Genomic DNA, 20,634 nt, shown 5'->3' on the forward strand with positions numbered 1-20,634 from the left:
ATGTACGTACCCATACATTTTTCTTAAGAGTCACCCTATGTAGCCTGGCTGTCCTAAATCTCTCTCCATAGCCCAGTGTGGCCGTGAGCTCAGCAATCCAGCTGCCTCTACCTCTGGAGTGCTGAGACTAAAGCCTGGGCCACTGCTGCCAGCTCACACATAATTCTTAAGAAGTCAGTGTATCCTCATGAGCTATACAAGATCCATCATGTATTATCAAAGTACCAGTTTGACAGGAGGAACTTGACAAGATCGAGGTTACTCTCCCTGGAGTCCAAAAGCTTTCCTTCTCTCATGATGAATCACTGGTTTGTACATGGAGCTGGGTGGGTGGGCATTATGCACACTGAATGCAGGTGACTAACCCAGCCAGAGGAATCAGATACCCCTGGAACTGGAGTTATGAGTGGTTGTAAGCCATTTCACTTGAGTGCTGGGAATTGAACTCGGTCCTCTGCAAAAGCAGTAAGCACTCCTCTCCCCTGCTGAGCTACCTCTCCAGGCCCTGCTAATTCCTTTGAATTTATACCAAAAAAGCTTCTGGGCCCACTTTAAACACATGACATAACAATGCCATACCACCATCTACATACCTGTCTTCCCAACCAAAGCATATAAATAAATGGGTGCTAAAGTTGATTTTAATAGTTTTTTTTTTTTTTTTTTTTTTTGGTGGAGCTGAGGATCGAACCCTGGGCCTTGCACTTGCTAGGCAAGCGCCCTACCACTGAGCTAAATCCCCAACCCCTTAATTCAGTTTTTGTATTAATCAAAACAGCTTCATTTTTCTTTATAACATTAAATTGTTATAAATTTGAATTTATTCCAAAACTAACAAATTTTATATGGTGGAGCTCAGCAAAAATTTTGATTTTGGGAGAAAAAGTTGGTTTTCTCTCTTTTTTTTTTTCCGAGACAGGGTTTCTCTGTGTAGCTTTGTGCCTTTCCTGGAGCTCACTCTGTAGACCAGGCTGGCCTCGAACTCAGAGATCCGCCTGCCTCTGCCTCCCGAGTGCTGGGATTAAAGGCGTGCGCCACCACCGCCTGTTGAAAAAGTTGTTTTAATTTTTCAAAAAATTCACTGCCCTAAGAAAGTTAGTTTAAAATGAAATGTCTTTTCAACAAGCAGTCAGGAGACAAACCATCCATCAGAGGGCTCTGTGTAAAAATGTTTATTTTTACTAATGTTTTGAATACAGGAACTAAAGATGGGAGGAGGGGGCCTCAACTTTGCATAAAACAATAGTTAGGGCCTGCCCACAGCCAAGGAAGGCCATTCCAGAGTGTCCTGGCATGGACTGTCCCCTCCTACTTAATGTCAGTGCCACTAAGCAGGAAACAGAAAAATCAGGGTGTGAAGACCTTACCAGCTGCTAGCTAGCGTGCAAGGAAAGGGGACCTCCCTGTGCCCGAGAGCCAGGATACACAGGCAGGAGGCAGAGGCTCCTGACTCAGTTAAGGGCAGGTGGCTGAATGCCCAGGTCCAGGAAGAACGAAAAGGGGATTTTGGAGGTAGGCTTTATCGAGTTAAAAAACAGGCACATTATCCAACTTCTCCTGTGGCCCCCAAGCTGCTGGCACAGCCCCTGACATTGTCCCTCTCCCCACAAAACCAAAAGGAATAAGGAAGGAGGCAGAAGACATAAGTTCTGAGGATAGGAAATGCCTGGATTGCCAGAGACCACCTGTGAGTGAACCAGCCAAGCACAGAAGGACAGATGAAGCTGCTTGTCTCTGTGGGACTGGGCAGGACAGGACACAGCCTGGAGGTGCCTGAGACCATGCCAGTCCAAGCACAGGACCCCATGTAGCATGACAGAGGACATAGGACTGCTTTGGCAGAGGCAAAATGAAGCAAACAAGGGGTATGAAAAGGTCCTAGTAAGTGCCATCTCAGCCTCATCACTCAGCTGCTCCCGGCAAAGGCTGGTCCTGGCTCACCCCTGGGGCTTTTGGAAACCAGAAGGGGACTAAGCCAGCTTGAAACAAGTGAGCTGCCCTCATATTCCTTCTCAGAGGACCCCACTGGAACCCTGTGATTACCAGGGACTTGGGCCCAAGGCAAGCAGAGTGAATGCACTTCTTGGAGAGCAGAGAGAAGTTGGGCCCACAGGTCAGCCCTGGGGCAGCGTGCTGCTCCTTACTCCCTGAGGGCTCGGGGCCAGAGGCAGCCAGAGTTGCCACCTCCCTGTGCTGTTGCCAAAGGCAGGTCGGCAGGACTACCAGAGTGAAAGAAGAAGAGGGGTATGAAAACCAAGGTAGAGGAGAGCAACAGCCTTAGACGTATGGGGAGCTGGGCGGCACATCAGGAGTTGTTCTGGTTCTGGTAGATGGATGCTTTCTCCTTCAGCAGATCCAGACACAGGTGGCAGCTCCAACTTCCTACAGAGAAGTAGAGTGGTCAGGGTGGATCCCACAAGATCCCCATCTGCTGTCTTCCCACTCTTCCCAGTTCTCCCCAGGCAGGCAGGACAGGGCAAGTTCTGTAGCAGCAGCTTCATGGTGATCCTGAGCTGAACGAACTGCTCAGTCTTCAAAGCTACGACAGCTACAACTGGAGAGATGGCTCAGCAGTTAAGAGGATCTGGGTTCAGTTCCCAGCACAGAACCACCCCTAACTCCAGTTACAAGGGACCTCCAAGGACACCAATCCCTCATGTAGTGCAGTGACATACATGCAGGCAGACAAAATATTCATACACGTACACTAAAAATAAATACATCTTAAAAACACACACACAAAAATTATTCTCAGCCTGGCGGCGGCAGTGATGCACACCTTTAATCCCAGCACTTGGGAGACAGAGGCAGGCGGATCTCAGTGAGTTCAAAACCAGGCTGGTCTACAGAGCGAGTTCCAGGACAGCCAGGGCTGTTATACAGAGAAACCCTGTCTCAAAAAAACCAAAAATACAATAACAAAAATCATTCTCCACGGAGATAAAGGCAACTGTGAGTGAGGACAGTGCCCAAACAGATGTTCAGACAATCTTGTCACATTAATGGCCCTGGGACTCACAGGACAGTCTGGGCAGACACAAGTGTTTCATTTTTTGTAACTCACTAAGTTTATTATTTATGGGGAGGGCATGTGCCATACATAGCATCCATGTATGTGAAAGTCAGTTCTGTCCTTCTTCCAAAAGTTTTGGGTTGAACTTAGATTGTCCAGGCTTGGTTGCAAGTGCCTTTACCTGCTGAGCCATCTTGCCAGCCTAGACACAAGTTTTGTTTTGTTTTTTCAAGACAGGGTTTCTCTGTGTACAGCTCTGGCTGTCCTGGAACTCACTTTGTAGACTAGGCCTTAAACTCAGAGATCTGCCTGCCTCTGCCTCTTGAGTGCTGGGATTAAAGGTGTTTGCCACCACCGCCCAGGGCAAAACTAGGTTTTTTCTTTTTTCTTTTTTTTTTTTTTTGGTGGGGGGTGGTGGTTTCGAGACAGGGTTTCTCTGTGTAGTTTTGGTGCCTGTCCTGGATCTTGCTCTGTAGATCAGGCTGTCCTCGAACTCACAGAGATCTGCCTGGCTCTGCCTCCCAGTGGTGGAATTAAAGGCGTGAGCTACCACTACCCAGCAAAATTAGTTCTTAATGTTTAAAATTTATTAGCATAATTTTATGTATGTGGTTCGGACAGTACTCCACGGGAAATATCTTTTATTAACTCCCTAAAGACACATGGTTCCACCAAGACTAACCTAGCTGCTCTAGAGGATAAAGCAGGAGGACTGTAAGTTCAAGGGCTACCTGGGCTGTACAGCTAGCTCAAGGCTAGCTTAGGGAACTTAGTGAGACTCTAACAAGTGTGGGGACAGTGAGATGGCTCAGAGCCTGAAGATTTGAATTTGATTCCAAGAACCTATGGTGAAAGTAGTCCTGACTTCTTTGTTTTCCAAGACAGTGTTTCTCTGTGTAATAACCCTGGCTGTCCTGGATCTCACTCTGCAGACCAGGCTGGCCTGGAACTCAGAGATCTGCCTGCCTCTGCCTCCCAAGTGCTGGGATTAAAGGTGGGCGCCACCACTGCCTGGCTACAGACCTGACTTCTAAATGTTGTCCTCTGACCTCTACACAAGTGCTGTGGCTCAACTGCAACAGTACTCTTAATAATTTTCTTTTTAAGAGTTGGAAGTAGAAGGATATTGCTCAGTGGGAGGGGATTTGGCCAGCATGTACAAGGCCCTGGGTTCTATCTCTACTACTACTACTATTTAAAAAAAAAAAAAAAAAAAAAAGGCAAATGAAAGAAAACAAGCAAAACAAAACAATAACCCAAAAGTGTAAGAGAGCCTTTCTCTTTTTTCTTTTTGTGGAGCTGAGGATTGAACCCAGGGTCTTGCGCTTGCTAGGCAAGCACTCTACCACTGAGCTAAATCCCCAACCCCGTAAGACAGCCTTTCTAACCCTAAGGCCAATATGCTAGGATTGGTAAGAGTTCCAACAAAGAGCCAAACAGAATGTTATATATTTAAGCTTTATGAGCCACATAGTCTTCTATCCTCATGTTCCTTTAAAAACTCCCTTTAAAATGTAAGAAAGTCACTGTTGGCTTGCAAGCTATGTAAACTGACACAGCTAGATGTGACCCATAATGCACATCATGCCAACCATGACCCACAGAAGGCCACTTGGTGCTCCAGTGAGGAAACTGCTTGGCCTGTAGCTCTCCACTACCCCAGTGTCTCACAGAACGTCAACGGGAAAGCCCTTGCGCTGTCAGTGCAAGTTCTGTCTATAAGGTGCTATTTGATGGTCAAATAAAACGTGACACTACTTCTTTCAAAGCTGATTTGGAAATGTGGCATTCAGTAGCACTGTGCACCCCTGCAGCTGTTAAAGTACTCACCAGCTTTGCTAGTGACCCCATTCTCTGCAGTCTGACCTACATTACAAGTCAGCTTCTGCAAACAGTAAATTACTTCTCCCACTTGAAGGTTGGCTCTTATCTGTGCACAGTAGAGCTACTGGGTGGGTACTTGGGCCCTCCCAGACAAGCTCTGAGTTCCCTTGCAGTGGTTTACAACCTTCCTAATACTGACAGCCTTTAATACAGTTCCTCATGTTGTAGTGACCCCCACAACCATAACATTATTCCATCGCTAATTTATAACTGTAATGTTGCTACTGTTATGAGTTATATTTGACATGAAGACCATCCAATATGCGACAAATGTGGGGTTGAGACCCACAGGGTCTTAGAGGCAGGAGCTAGGCAAAGCAGCACAGTCTGAGGCACTTGTGGAAAAGAGCCACTCCTTGGTGCCTCCACTGGTACTGGTATAGCGCATCTATGCTGTGGAACAAACTTTGTACACTGTAAATATGTATTGCTCTCATTGTTAATTAAAAGCTGATTGGCCAATAGCTGGGCAGGAGAAGAGACTGGTTGAGACAGCCTGACACAGAGAGAGAATGCTGGAAGAAGGGTGGAATCTGGAGTCTCAACAGACTCATAGGAAGCAGGAGATGAACATGTCATGCTAATAAAGGTACCGCCACGTGGCAGAGTGAAAATAAGGAATATGGGTTAATTTAAAATGTAGAAATTGCGGCTGGAGAGATGGCTCAGAGGTTAAGAGCACCAACTGCTCTTCCAGAGGTCCTGAGTTCAATTCCCAGCAACCACATGGTGGCTCACAACCATCTATAATGAGATCTGATGCCCTCTTCTGTATACATAATAAATCAATCAATCTTAAAAGAAAGATGTTTTTTTAAAAAAAAATGTAGAAATTACCTAGTAATAAGCCTGCGCTATTGGCCGAACATTTATAAGTAATCTTAAGTCTTTGTGTTGGTTATTTGGGAGCAGGTGGTTGGGACAGGGAAACTCCCCCTACACTTCCATGAACTTTGAGCATTAAAAAAGTAAACCACTAAAGATGAGAAAGATAAACCAGGCTCCAGGTCAACTCCCTTCCAAATGAGGAAAGAGGAAAGAAACACTCCATCAGAGTGGAAGAGCAACAACAGAAGTGTCATGTCAGATGAGCTGTCAACTGAATTTCTGGACTATCTGCAGGAAGACAGCTTTCTCCTGGTGACTGTTCTCTGCACAGCACAGTTCATGTTCATGTTTCTCAATTTTCTGTATCTTTAAGTATCACTAATGACAAAGTGCAAACACTAAGTTCTTTAAACTAAAATGCTAGTCCGGGCAGTGGTGATGCACATGTTTAATCCCAGCGCTTGGGAGGTGGAGACAGGTATATCTCTGTGAGTTTGTTCAGTTCCAGAACAGCCAGGGCTACACAGAGAAACCCTGTCTCAACAAACAAACAAACACAAAATAAACAAAACAACAACAACAAACAAAACACTAGGGAAGTGTACTGAACTGAGCCAAGGCAAAGCCTTTGCTTTCAGCGTTGTCAGAGATCCTCAGTATTTACAGTTCAGGAGATTGTCTGAGTTACTAATTTTTTTTTTTTTTTAATTCAAAACATCACTTTATTATGAAATCTATGCTGTTGGGCATTAAGAATGCTGAAACCCACACAATTACAGATCTATAACAAGTCACAAATTTCACTGTCAATGTTTTATGTGGGTGTTATGGATCCTTCTGGGATAAATTATTTTTAAGTAGATCTGGGCCACTTACCTTCAGGAGGCTCAGACATGGATGGGGTGAGACAGTACATGTGGTAGCCACGGTCACAGTCATCACAGAAAAGCAGCTGGTCCTGCAGAAGGCAAGGAGAAAGAACAGGGGTCCAACAGCTTATGTACCTAAGTTATCAATCTGCTGCTACTTCCAAGAGGGACTGGTAGCTACTAAGAATAGCTGTAGGATCTGTCCATCTCAACCTATCCAGATTCTGACCACAAAGCCTACTATTTCCCTACAATCTCTTCTCTACAAAGCTGTTTGAAAATATGAGACAGAACATATCAATAAAGGTGTGATAACATCCTCAAGGTCTAAGCACAGGGGTGGAGCTCAGCAGCAAACTCATGCTTGTCATGCACCAGGTCCTGGGGTCAGTCTCCAGGATTCCTCACTGCCTATAGAAGGACCCAAGACCCCACAAATCAAACAATGCCCACCTCTCTGATCCACCCCCCCCCACACACACACACAGGAAGGATCTAGTGAGTAGTAGTGGCCTCGTTACAGCCAACTTGCCTACCTTAAGGTCTCAGCACTAGCTATGCCTTCTTGGAAACACACTCACTCCATATCTTCTTGGACTGGCTCTTTGTATTAGCACAACTCCAACACCAACTCATTTCCCCCAAAAGCAAATCTAACTAGAAACCTCTCAGTCTCCAGTTAACTTCTGGCTCTCACTAGTTTCATTTTCTTCAAGACACATCATAGAAAACTGTTACCCCAAGTACACAAGTTCTATGACAGCATGGTCCTCTCTGTCTTATTTAGTGACTCGAGAGCCAAAGACACTGACTGTTGGTGCTCAAGAAACAGATTTTGTTTTAAACAAGTGTAAAGTTCCCAGGGAGAAGTTAGGGAGGGATATGTGGGGAGGCCCTTGCTTGCTCTGAGAGAAAGCTTGCTTGGAGGAGCTGAGGGAGAGGCAGGTGGCTGAGAGGTGTGGCACGCACGTCATTCTCCGAGGTGCCGCAGAGGTTGCAGCACTTGCACTCGATGCACTGCCAGCGGTAGGTCTTCACGGCCGCCATCATCACAGGGGTGAACTGCAGGCAGGAAGGATGCCCTGTGGAGGAGGGAGTCACACAGGTGGTGGGCGGGCGGGACACCGGGGTGGGCCGTGGGTAGGGAGGCTGCCTGACTGAGCGCACTCAAGTGAGCAGGCCAAGAGTTTCCTGGGCACTGAACGCAGCCTGCTCTCTGAGACTGGAGGTACCTGAGCGGCCGCAGTCAGAACAGGACACTAGCTCCTCAGGCTGCCCAGTCTTCTTGTTGATTTTCGAGTCTCCCAGGCAGAAGTCACAGTAGTTGTTGGGCAGAGCTAATCCATCAGGTCCTTTCTTGGCTACGGGGAAAAAAGAAAGGAATTTTGATAATGCTCAAGGGAACTCTAGATTACCCACATTCCCTACAAGGACGGTTTTTATAACCAACTTGGCTCCTCTCCTGTTTGCCCACGCTGACACCCCAGCTTACATTTCTGTTCCTCAGACCTCTGGGAAACAGGAGTGGGTGGCTGAGAGTCTTCTTTGTCCTCTCCTTCCTCCTCAGCCAGGTGGGAATGGGCATAGTGGTAACTGAGGCCAGGTCGGTTCTTGTAGCGTTTTCCACAGACTGGGTGGAAGAAGATGGCAGAGAAATGTCAGGACACGAAGGTGCTACTTCCCCAAGCCACAAAGCACCATCTGAGGCCCATGGAAAATACCTGTCCCCAGTATCTCTAATCTGGGACAAGCCTTACCCAAGAACATCAGGCCCTAGACTTTTCCAGTTTCTAGGATTCTCCTCCCTCCCTAAGACACAACCTCATGGCTACTAATTTCTTTTCTACATTGGCTACTGGAAGGACTCAGCCCATGCTGTAACAACTTGCCCTGGGAATAGCAACTGTCTGGGAGCTCCAGGTCAGGAAAGTTCTACGGTCTTGTCTTATGGCAAAAGGGGGGAAGGTAACAAGGAGACATCAGACTCTTTTTTTATGTAAATGTGGCACACTCATGCCACCCCATGTATACCATGTAGCCAATCCCAAATGAACAAAGGGCTGAGGGTGGGTCTCTTGGGGAACACCTACCAAGTGAGCAGCCAGGATTAATTGTCCCCCAAAAATCTGAAATATATCCCTACACTAGTGTCCTGCCCAGCCCCTGCCAAGCAGCAAAGAAAGATTCATGGCATCTTATCTTGAGTGATGACACCAAGAGGGGCCAGGGGGCCAGCAGGAAGGAATGAGGAGGATGGGAGGAGGTGGTATGATGGTGGCAACATTAGCTGACCACCCAGTATCTATTCTGGGGAGCATCAGATGAATCTACTCATAATGGGCTTCTGTTAAGACTCTGGAGCTACCCCACACACTAGGCCAAGTGGCTATAGGAGTAAGTCTCTGGGAGACAAGCAATAGTAAAGACAGCTGCTAGGACTCTGAGAGTGGAGCACAATTGGGGTTCCACAGCACTACCGTCATACCGTTGCAGAGATTCCAAAGCTAGCATCACAGGAGTGAGAAAGGCAGGAGGGACAAGGGAAAGGGAAAGGGACAGGAAAACCACAAGTCTGAAAAGTTGAGAGAGCTACCTCTCTGGGGCGCTTTCGAGGTATGCTTTTGTTTGAAACTATCTGAAAGACAGAAAGAAAAGTCATGAGAAGAAGGCCTTGGTACAATTTAGACAGGGCGGCAGCAGCAGGAAAACAGAGCGAGTGAGAGAAAACCCCAGCAGCGGCGCTACAGGCTGGAGGCACGGAGGTAGGGTGAGCCAAAGCAAAGGGAAAGAGGACAGACACTGACCCTCAGGGCTGGCCCCCTGTGCCCTGCCTTGATGGGTCAGCAGATCTGAATGCTGCCCACTCTGAGGCCAACCCTGCCTGTTGTTGAGTTCCTCATCCTCCCACCCCAGGAGCCACAGAAATCTCTCCCATAGCATGCAGGTCCCACCCACTGTGAAGCAAAAGCCAGGGCTTCTCAGAGGTTGGCAGGCAGGACAAGAACCCAGGCTTACTTTTACCATTTAGTGCAAGAACATGACCCCCTTACTCTCACATCCAGAGCAGTAGCTGGGTCCAAGGCAAGAACTACCCACCCCTCAGGAGGCACTCACTGTCACAGGCATAGGGCTTATCCCGGTCCTCCAGGATGGAAGCATCCAGTTTCTTCCGGGCACTGCTCACACCCTTACTCTGCCAAGGACAGCAAAAAGACAATGCCATTACTAAGGTGTCTAGGCCAGAAGAGAAAGGCAACCACAGAAGTCAAGCCTGACCTCCCTGGACCAGCCTGTACACCCTTCAGGCAGCACACCAGCTCCTCACCTTGGATTTCCCCTTTCCCCGACGCTTTGGCGTATCTTCTTCATAGTCCTCATCATCAAGGTCATCTAGGAAGTCATCAGGTTCAAGGATCCGCTGAGTGGACCAGAAGATAGGGATGAGCAGAAGTCAAGTGCACCCAAAGCTCCCTCGTGATGTAGAATTAGCCACCTGGGATTACCCAGAAGCTTCTCCAGGGCTCAACCCCACCATGGCCACTCTTCACCCTACACTCCACTCCTGATCCTGCAGTGCCTTCTTTTCCTGAGCCTCTTCAAGTCGCTTTCCCCATCTGTTTCCATAAAGCTCTCCCTAGTACCCCAGGCAGCCGCCATGCTCTGTCTTGCCTGCTCTGCTTCCAATCCTCATGTCCTAGTTTAAATGAGTTTTGCTGCTTACTTGTGTGACCTTGAGGGAAGTTTTAACTGCTTTGCTTCTGCCTCCCTGTCCGTGAAATGGGAACCACAGGACCTACCTCATAAGGCTGTACAGGAGGAAGCATATGGAAACACTTAGCACAGTACCTGCCTTATCTGTAGCTCTTCTCATCTTTAAACTTAGCATTAACTTTCCAGTTGGTAGGTGTGAACCAGGTGTGCTTCCCCTACGAAACACCAGGCACGCACTACATTCTCTAACAAAACACTCGTTTGAAAGAGAATGAGTGAGTGAGCCTGTCCTGAGAAGAGGGAAGGAGTGTGACAGATTGGACAACAGCAGGGCCGGTGGCTGGGAGAGCCACAGGACTGCAGGGCAGTCCCAGCTTCCGGTTCAGCTGTTTTATCTTTGTGCTAGTGCTTACACTCCAACAAGTGTCCTACCATGGATCTTGTCAGTTCTGCTAACTGGGTGCACCCTCTCACCCATAGAGAGGCTGTCCTTATCCAAATCCTCTGGCCACTGGGATAATATACCTTCCGTGCTCGACTGTTGGTAACAGGAAACTCGCCCAGGCTGTCATCATCAACACGGGGATCTGGAGCACCTCGTTTCTCCAGGGGGTCAGTACGCAACAGAGCCTCTAAACTGCTACCATCCTGAGAGATAAGGCCCTCTTTCTTCAGGGTCTGGTCTGTGTCTGCAACAAACCAGGATGACACAAACTCAGAAGGGCTGAAGCTGAGCCTACACCATGTGGGGCCAAGTCTACGTCAGTCACTAACTTCTCTTCTACAGGAGCCAAGGTGTCTTGGTCCAGCCAGCACTGGAGTTTAGCTATTTACCTCTTTCCCTAACACAGTGAGTTCTTTGAAGGATGAATTCATTCCTCATTTACTTCAGTATGTGCAAGAGCTGACACAGAGCCTAGGTTCGCAGGTAACCAGCAAGCCTCTTGTTGTGAAACAGACCACGGCCCTGCTTAGGAGTGGGCCCTTACTTGGTTTATTTATTTACTCTTGATTATTTTATTTGGTTTTGTGCATATGTGTGTGGTATATGTCCATATGGTATATGAACACGTATGGGTACACGTTTGAGGTTACTGGGTGCCCTGCTCTATCACACTCTGCCTTAATCTCTTGGAGTTTCTCACTGAACCTTGAATTAGGCTGGCAGCTAGCAAGCCCCAGCTCTGAACTCTATAGTTTTGGGATTACAGGAACATGTTGCCACACCAGCTTTTTATATGAATGCTAGATTAGAATTTAGGGCCTAATATTCACACAGGAAGCACTGGGACATCTCTCAAGCCTCTATTACTTTGAGATAATTTCATGTTTGTTTTTTGTTTTCTCTGTGTAGCTTTGAGCCTTTCCTGGATCTTGCTCTGTAGACCAGGTTGGCCTCAAACTCATAAAGATCCGCCTGGCTCTGCCTCCTGAGTGCTGAGATCAAAGGCATACGCCACCACCACCTGGCTCATGTTTCTGATTTTGAGGCTGTCATGTGGCAGAGAATGACCTTGAATTTCTGATCCTCCTGCCTCAACCTCTTCAATGCTGTGACTATGTAGGGACACACAACCATGTTCAGTTTATGCAAAGCTGGAGATCAAACCCAGGGCCCTGTGCTTGGTGGGTGAGCACTCTAGCAACTGAGCTACAACATCTTCAGCTCCTACCTGGTTTAATAGATGGAAAGGAAAGCCTAGGATCCTCAGGTGGGTGGGCTCGACGCTTTTTCCGCCAGCGCCGGGCAGGGTAGGAGTACAACTGTCCAGAGGCCAATCCTGTGGAGAGAAAAACAAACAAACAAACAAACAAACCCTAATCCAGCCCTAGAAGATGACAGCTAATATTTTTGTGGATGAGAACTCTGTTGAGCTCTAGAGCAAGGGAATGATACAGTTCAGAGTTAGTTTTCTGGAAGACATACCTGCTTCAGTGCTGTGGAATATTTCTTTACACTGTGTGTGTGAAGATGTGTCACCGTGACTGGTTTAGTAAAGAGCTGACAGCCAATAGGGAGGCGGTCTAGGCAAGACTTATGGACAGAGAGAGGATTTGGAGAAGAAAGCAGTCACTAGCCGCCAGATGGACAGGAAGCAAAATAAGTAGTACAGAGTAAAGGTAACCAAGCCACGAAAAAGAACATAGATTAAAAGATGGGGTTGAGCCAGGTAGATCTCTGTGAGTTCCAGGGCAGGTTCCAAAGCTACACAGAGAAACCCTGTCTCAAAAAACCAAAAAGGAAAAAAAAAAAAAAAAAAAAGAAAAAAGATGGGGTTAATTTAAGTTATAAGAATTAGTTAGGAACAAGCCTAAGCTAAGGTCAAGCTTTCATAATTAAATGTCTATGTTGTTTTTTTGTGAGCTGACAGCCCATGGCTACATATATCCGCCCAAGGCCTGAAAAAACTTTAAAAAAAAAGCTTAAAACACGGAATCAAATGCAGCTTCCTGGCAAGGCTTCATGGTGACCAAGGTCTCCTGGGTAGGCTCAGTGTACAGAGACTACCTGAGCAGCCAGTGCCATGAACCAGCTCCATGCACTAAGCTGAGCCATGCCAATGGCCGACATAGCAGTTTAAGATTTGTCTCAGGCAATCAGAGAATGCTGCATATGCTTGTGTTTAAAAAATGTGCACAGGTTTAAAAGAGAAAATGGGTATAGACAGTTGTAGAAAAAATAGCTATAAATAAGATAAAGTCTTTAAAAAGAGAATAAAATAATATAAAAAAAATAAGCCATGTAAAGATAGAAAACACACAGAGTCTGGATCCTATAAGATGCCTTTGAAAGCTATTTAGGATACTAAAGAAATACAGGTTAGTGGTTAGTCATCTATAACAGTCAATTATAGTCATGACAAATATAGTCATGTTAGGTATATTTTCAAGGTCAAACAGAAATATATTTTACATAGGTGATTTTTAAACACTTCAAAGACCTACAGAATATGGCATTTAAACTATTTTTATGGGCTGGAGAGATGGCTCAGTGGTTAAGAGCACCAACTGCTCTTCTAGAGGTCCAGAAGTCCTGAGTTCAATTCCCAGCAACCACATGGTGGCTCACAACCACTTGTAATGAGATCTGGTGCCCTCTTCTGGCCTGCAGGGACACATGCAGGCAGAATACTGTATTCATAATAAATAAATAAATCTTTAAACTGTTTTTATATTTTTGGTTGTGAGCCTAGCCTTTAACGGCTGAGCCATCTCTCCAGCCCTAAACTGTTTTTATAACAAAAGGCTTTTCATGAAGTGAGACACATATTGGCAGTGATTTACTTTAATAAAGGATGATGGGCATTGAAAAACCTCCACATAGTTCTTTGCGGCAAAAGCTAGGCATTTTGGCAAGCAACTGCCCTTGCCTCAACTGCTAACAGAATGTTGTCCAAACTGGACAAGCAGGACATAAAAGAAGCCAACTAACAAACTTTGCCAAGACAAGGTAGGACAGTTGTTCAAATTCCTGCTTCACAAAAAAAAAGTCTGTCAGACATTCTAGGCCCATAGGTCAAAGATGGATACCCCAATGTTACAGAGGAACACTGGACTGTCCAGGCAGCCAGATGTCACATCTTAGTTTTGGAAGTTGCTTGCTCTGTACTTCCTGTTTACTCAAGTGATATTTTATCCTTCTTGGGTCTCTGATGGGGATTGAAGACTAGATAAAGTTTTACAGTTTTCCTCAAAAAATTCAGAAAAGAAACATAAAAGATGTAAAAATTTTAAGGTTGAAAAAAGATGTTTAAAGGTCTAAAAGGATATTTTTAGGATGATAATACAAGTTATGACAAAAAACAGTTTAGGTATAAAACCTTGGACTAAGATAGGATAGATAATGGAGTATTTTCTCTAAATATGCCAAATGCAAATGGACTGGACACTGTAAATGTAATTCTTACCTGATAATTTTTCTTATTGTAAATAGTTTTACATTGTTAGAGTTAAAACTTTTCCTTTTTATTTAGAGAAAAAAGGGGAAATGTGGAATACTCCTTTACACTGTGTGAAGAAGTATCACTGTGATTGGCTCAATAGAATTGTTTCAGCCAATAGCTAGGCATGATGTATAGGTGGGACTTCTGAACAGACAGGACTCAGAGAAGAAAGCAAAGTCAACAGCCAGACGGAGAGGAGGCAGGATGGGCAGTATAAAGCAAAGTAACTGAGCCATGTAAAAGAATGTAGATTAAGCTGGGCAGTAATGGTAGTGGCGAACCCTTTAATCCCAGCACTTGGGAGACAGAGGCATGTGGATCTCTGTGAGTTCAAGGCCAGCCTGATCTACAAAGCAAGATTCAGGAAAGGGTCCAAAACTACACAGAGAAACCCTGTCTCAAAAAACAAAAACAAAAAGAAAGAATGTAGATTAAAAGATAGATAGCAGTTAGCCAAACAGTGGTATTAAACGCCTTTAGTCCCAGCACTCTGGAGGCAGAGGCAGGTGGATCTCTGTGAGTTCAAGGCCAGTCTGGTCTACAGAGAGTTTCAGGGCTGTTACACAGAGAAACCCTGTCTTGTAAGTAAACAAACAAATACTAGTTAGGAACAAGCCTAAGCTAAGGCTCAATTTTCATAATTAGTAAGTCTCTATGTTGTTTTTTGTGAGATGGTGGCCCAAAGGAAAACCTGCCTACACTTGAGAGGCCTGAAAACAAAGGTGCTGTTGCTTCATCCCCCTCACTTCTCACAAGACCACACTCATCTCCCAGTGTGAGCAACAGAGAACCTCACATTACCCCATCTCCTAAGTGAAAAAGAGACTTCCTCGCACTCCTGAGCCACTTTCCTGAAGCTGCAACCTTACCTGGTCCTCGGTGTCGCTTTTCCATCCAGATATAACAATTGCTCTGGGCTACTCCAGTCTGTGAGTCCAAGAAAGGCAGGCGCACACTACGCTCAGCACAGAGGCGGGCATTGTAATTGTGGCACTGCTCCATGGCATCTTTGTAGTATTGCTCCCCAAGGCTGCAGGAAGACAAGATGTATTATGTGGGGTGTCAAGTCATCCCTTTTCCCTGTCAACTGCTTCTGTAGAAGGCTCTAGGAGACTCTCTCTTCTGTTATTCACCTCCTTGTCTGCCTCAAGGGGCATAAAGAACCTTTACTATGCCATTATACAAGGAAAGACAAGTTACCATGAGCTGGGCCACAGCCCCTGCATAATAAATAATACACAATCACTGTAACACATACTTTTATGAGTTATATAATCAGACATAGCCTTTTTATTTTTATTTTATTTTATTTTTTAAAAATTTATTTATTTATTATGTATACAGCATGTATGCAAGCCAGAAGAGGACATCAGATCTCATTACAGATGGTTGTGAGCCACCATGTGGTTGCTGGGAATTGAACTCAGGACCTCTGGAAGAGTAATCAGTGCTCTTAACCTCTGAGCCACCTCTCCAGCCCCAGACATAGCCTTTTAAAATATGTTTGTTCTGAATGAGACAAGGTCTCTCATTCTGTAGCCCAGGTACTAAGCTCATGGAAATCCCTCTACCTCAGCCTCCCAAGTCAAACCTAAATCTTAAGCCACAGAGTGAAAAAGGATCAAGGAAACAGCTCTGTGGTAAAGTGCTTGCTCAGCCCACACAGGGCTCTGGATCCCATCCCCAGTATCAGGGGAGGGAGGAATAGGGAAGAAATGAATTGTTCTGTGATTTCAACATGCCCAACTCATGCTAGTTAATATGTTGCTTCTCTTAACCTCAATATCCTGAGCTGCAGACATTACTGTAGATATTAACCACCTCTAACAAATATGGAAAACAAGATCTAGAAGACTCACAAGACTTCTAGCAAACTAGATCCATCCCACAAAATGCCATTCAGCTCTAAAAAATGAAGCTTTTACTAGATATGGTGGTACATACCTCTAATAGAAAGACTTAGGCAAACATATTACTCTAACTTCAAGGCCAGTTGAGCTGATTAACAAAACTCTGCCTTAAAACCCAAACTAGCCACATATGGTGGCATACATCTGTAATTCCAGCATATGGGAGGTAAAAGCAAAAGTCATCCTCAGCTAGACAGCAGCAAGTTCAAGGACAGCCTGAACTAAAACTTAAAAAAAAAAAAAAAACAATTACAAAAAAACTATTATTGAGCTGGGCTTAGTAGTACACACCTTAAATCCCAGTGTTCAATAGATAGAGGCAGGAGGATCTCTGTGAATTTGAGGCCAGCCTGGTCTACAGAGCAAAAAGTTCTAGGCCAGTTAAGAGTTACATGGTGCAACAATTTCTATTATAAAGAAAGAGAGAGAGAGAGATTGATGGCTCAGCAGTTAAAATCACTGTTCTTATAGAGGATTTGGGTTTGGTTCCCAGCATCCATATAGTGGTTCACAACCATCCATTAATTCTAGTTACAGGAGATCTAATTCCATCTTTTGATCTCTGAGGTACCAGGCACACATGCAATACACATGCATAAAGGCTAAACACTCACAAAAATAGAATAAATTAAAACAATTAAATGTTCTTCATGTGCAAACAATCCAAAGGTGACTAGGGGTAAAAGAAGAACACTGTGCTGAAAGATGCCACAGGATACGATCATCATTATCCACAGGTAAGCAAGGATTTGCAGTGTTCCAGGGAGAGAAATTCTCCAAGTCCCTCAAAGCTTCTACAAAGCACCAGTACTAACAGAAAGAAAGCCTGTTTATACTAAAAGGCCCATCTCAGGCCCTTCCTAACTGCCCCACAGCTGACACCCTGAATCTTTTGGCCCTGGAAGATTCAATCTGAAATCTGAAGGGGATTCCCTAAGTACTTTAATAGGAAACTGCAAGCATGTCCAATGACCCAACATTGTTTTGGTAAAGGAGAGTAAATTAACAGTAAGGACTTGTATTTATAATTAATCAATCAACCTTTTTGTTGTTATTCTGGGGCTCAAACTCAGGACCTCCCAAATGCTAGGTGTATTCTACCACTGAGTTATACCCCAGCCAAATATTCAATTTTCTTTTAAATGCAAAGGCTTGTGTAGTTCATACTGGACTCAAACTCAGTATGCAGTCAACGATGACCTTGTACTTCCTGCCTTTATCTGCCCAGTGCTGAGGTTACAGGCATGCACCACATTGGGTTTTATGTGATGCTAGAGAATCAAACCAGGATCACTTGTATGCTAAGCAAGTACTCTACCAATTGAGTTATATCCCTAGCCTTCAATCAACCTTAAAAAGGGACACACTGAGGGCAGAGGAGACTTCTTTCCCACAGCATCCCCATTACCCATGAAGATTAGAAGTCTAGATCACATCAGGATGGATTTGAGAATAAAAAGACTGACGTAGCTATAGTTACCACATTGACACAGACATGCAATTAACCTATGTGGCCCTCCACTCCTCTCCTACAGATTGGGGCAGTTAGACTGGAACAGCTCTGACCTACCAGGGTCTGATGGAGATAGTGAGGGTAAGGAGACATGAAAAGCAGGAGGGACTACGTCTGTGGCTAATACCTACAACCAAAGCGATGTCAACAAGCCCGATGTAGAAACTGGTGGCGACTCTCCCCGAGCAGTCACAGCAGACCCCTGCATAGCTTAGCTTGTTCCCAGCAAACGAAAAGGACACACAGCACACACAGCAACACTACAAGTACAGCCTGATCGACTCAATGAGCTGGAATGACTGTAATTAAGGTATGAGTGTTGGAGAGCACAGCACACAGAGAGCAGGCTCACATTTGCTCGCCTTTAGGAGGCAGCCACGTCCCGACCACACAGGAAAATTGGATAAACAAGGCTGAGTGCAGCAGCTCCTTTGTTTCTGCTGATGGGAATTGATACTGACACTGGAAGTCAAATGGAAGGAAGGACCAGCCCAGTGGGGCTAAGGCTGTATAGCCAGAGCACGGAGGCTGGAGAAGGCTTGGAGGAGTGACTGAGATGTCCAGTCAGGGCTCTTGCAGGTTAGATGGGACTCTAGAGGTGGAACAAGTGGTCTAGCAGGTAAGATGCCAGAAATGAAACGTGTGTGTGTGTGTGTGTGTGTGTGTGTGTGTGTGTGTGTGTATGTGTGTAAAGAGAGAAAAAGAGGAGAGTACACTTACACAGTCAAGGCTCCTGTGGAAAAAAATTTCAAGCTTCTGTTATTCTATGGATCTAAGGACTTATTTTATTTACCTGACTCAAAGTTTTAAAAGTAGTTAGCAGCCATGGTTATTTGAGACTAGTATTTATCCTAATAAGACCACTATAAAGACTATTTCAAACATGACATCATATTTGAGAAAAATAGATCATTAAAATGGAAAAGTCTTCTCACAGGACAAAAAACGAAAGAAAAGATGAGCTTGTGGTCTTGCCCTCAATGTGTGATGTCAGCTGCCAGAAGACTTATTAAGCACATTACAAAACAAACAAACAAACAAACAAAAAACCAAAACCAAAAAGCCCGACACCACCAGAAAAACATCTTTCCTGGGTGAGAATGGTGTGGGAATGAAAGCCCCATCTGGAAAGGGAAAGTTCTGAGAGGCAAGTAACAGTGGTGGCCCACAGTCTTCTGCACCTTAACTGGGGAGAAGCAAGCTAGTACCTCAATGACATTCAGGAACCAGCGGCTAAATGGGCAGCCAGCACTTAAAATACTACACCAATAGGTTGGCAACTCCACTTTTCTGGAAGATCAGTTTTCAACATGAAGAGCTCCATTAACACGTAATTCTGAAAACCTAGGCAAGCACATTCCTCTAGAACAGTAAAATTTCCAGGGTAAAAGCTGGCATTCCTTTTTCACAGGAAACTTGTGTAACCCCTCCTGCCTCCCACTGGAGCAGGGGAAGTCAACAAAGAAAAAGGCAGGATAACAAAGAACTAACATCCGAGTCCAGAAGGAGAACTATGAAAATGTTAAATCAACAGCTTCATTTCTAAACTGAGGGAAATGTCAGCCTGAAGAGAGCTGGGGAAACTGGAGTGGGCAGATCAGAAAGAAAGATAATAGTGTTAGGGGGAGGGGCGGTTCAAAGAGGCAGCAGGATAAAGCCAAAAGCAAGTTTAAAAAAAAAAAAAAAAGCCACAAGAGAAGGCACTTAGCTTAATGGAAGTGGGAAAGCATTTTCGAAGAAAAGAGCTCCAGGCAGCGGGGGAGACGCAACTTAACCTTAAAGGGGGGAGGGCTCTTGGGATGACTGGGATTCAGCCCACGACAAAGACAGAAAGAAGCTATGAAAGTCCCCCAGGATATTTCCCAAACCTTTACTTCGTCATCCAGAATCCAAAAGCTTTGACTGGACAGCTGAACACTTCAATCTTTCTACCCTTATATCACGCCCAACATGGCCATTAAAGGAGGAGAAGGTCATTCTTAAGTCTAACGGGCATCCACCATCCCATTCCAAAACTCGCTCGGATTCTTCTTCCAGGAGGGAGGCGGATGAGCCGCCTCGAACCCCCACACATCTCTAACTCACGGGAAGCGGCTAAGAGGCCAGTCCCCATGCCCAGCGTTTCCCAACAACCGTTAACTTCAGCCCTGCTCCAAGTCTGCCCGCACAATGGCATCTAGGGCGCAGAGAACGCCCACCTAGGGGCTCCTGCCGACCGGGAGGCCATCGGGTTCCGTCTAGTTCCCCACTCCCCGAAGTTCCTTGCTTCTGTTTCCACTCTTGGACCAGTTCTTTCCAAGAACACTTTCAGTCTGCGGCAACCCGGATTTCCCGGATAATGTCACCGCGCGGCTGAAGTCTTCGGATCCCAGCAGGAGGCGCGGAGCCGGGAGCCCGGCGAGGGCCAGGGCGGTGGGCGGGGAGGGACCGCGACCTCCAGGGGCCGTCCGGCCTCCGTTGGCGCCGCGAAGCGGACGCGTCTTCCGAGAGCGGCCGGGAACCGTGAGCCTCTCGCTCGCAGCCCGTAGCTCCGCTCGGGGCTCGGTCCGCGAGGAGGACGCCCGTCGGGGGCTCCCGTGTGCCCCCCTCCCGGCCTCCACAAGTTTCCAAAAGAAGCCCGGCGTCTTCTCCGGAGTCTTCTGTTGCCCTCCCTACCAGGAGTCGGTACCGCAAGGACTCCCCGGGCATGTCCTTCTGTCTGTCTTGACTCTTCCCGCACCTCCCGCTCGACTCCTAGGCCCCTTTACAAGACCTCTGGTTCGGGAGAGAGAGAGAGAGAGAGGAAAAAAAAAAAAGACCACTCACAGCTTCACTACATTCTCCACCACAGCCGCCATCTTCCCTGCTCCTCTCCCTCAGGCTGGGAGGCCCCGAAGCCCCCAACGCGCAGGCGCTAAGCCTACTCAGGGCACTCGGTCCTCAACACTCTGCGCAGGCGCAACCCAAGGATGTTCGTGTGCGC

General features: G+C 46.1%; 1 protein-coding gene across 2 annotated transcripts; it reads right to left on the bottom strand.

The window, feature by feature from the left end:
• Positions 1-1,157: 1,157 nt before the first annotated feature.
• Positions 1,158-20,559, bottom strand: Dpf2 (double PHD fingers 2). Of its 2 annotated transcripts, XM_036202461.1 has the most exons (12): positions 20,478-20,559; positions 15,119-15,279; positions 11,979-12,086; positions 10,831-10,994; positions 9,920-10,012; positions 9,709-9,787; positions 9,188-9,229; positions 8,087-8,224; positions 7,827-7,955; positions 7,564-7,676; positions 6,602-6,683; positions 1,158-2,382 (listed from the first exon to the last, which is right to left on the bottom strand). In XM_036202461.1, exons 1-12 carry the CDS (start codon positions 20,507-20,509, stop codon positions 2,306-2,308), a joined length of 1,218 nt encoding a protein of 405 aa, XP_036058354.1. In that variant the 5' UTR covers positions 20,510-20,559; the 3' UTR covers positions 1,158-2,305. The 2 variants fall into 2 exon arrangements, with proteins under 2 accessions (XP_036058354.1, XP_036058364.1); XM_036202471.1 differs by lacking the exon at positions 9,188-9,229.
• Between the last annotated feature and the right edge of the window lie 75 nt (positions 20,560-20,634).

This window comes from Onychomys torridus, chromosome 1 (genome assembly GCF_903995425.1).
Source record: "Onychomys torridus chromosome 1, mOncTor1.1, whole genome shotgun sequence".
NCBI classification, from domain to species: domain Eukaryota; kingdom Metazoa; phylum Chordata; class Mammalia; order Rodentia; family Cricetidae; genus Onychomys; species Onychomys torridus.

Bases quoted from the DNA above. Each gene is read 5' to 3' on its own strand.
- Dpf2 (XM_036202461.1), bottom strand. From the start codon at position 20,509: ATGGCGGCTGTGGTGGAGAATGTAGTGAAGCT. The intron at 12,087-15,118 runs GTAAGGTTGCAG...TTCTCTCCACAG, and splicing joins AAAGCGACACCGAGGACCAG to GATTGGCCTCTGGACAGTTG. The intron at 9,230-9,708 runs GTGAGTGCCTCC...TCTGTCTTTCAG, and splicing joins TAAGCCCTATGCCTGTGACA to ATAGTTTCAAACAAAAGCAT.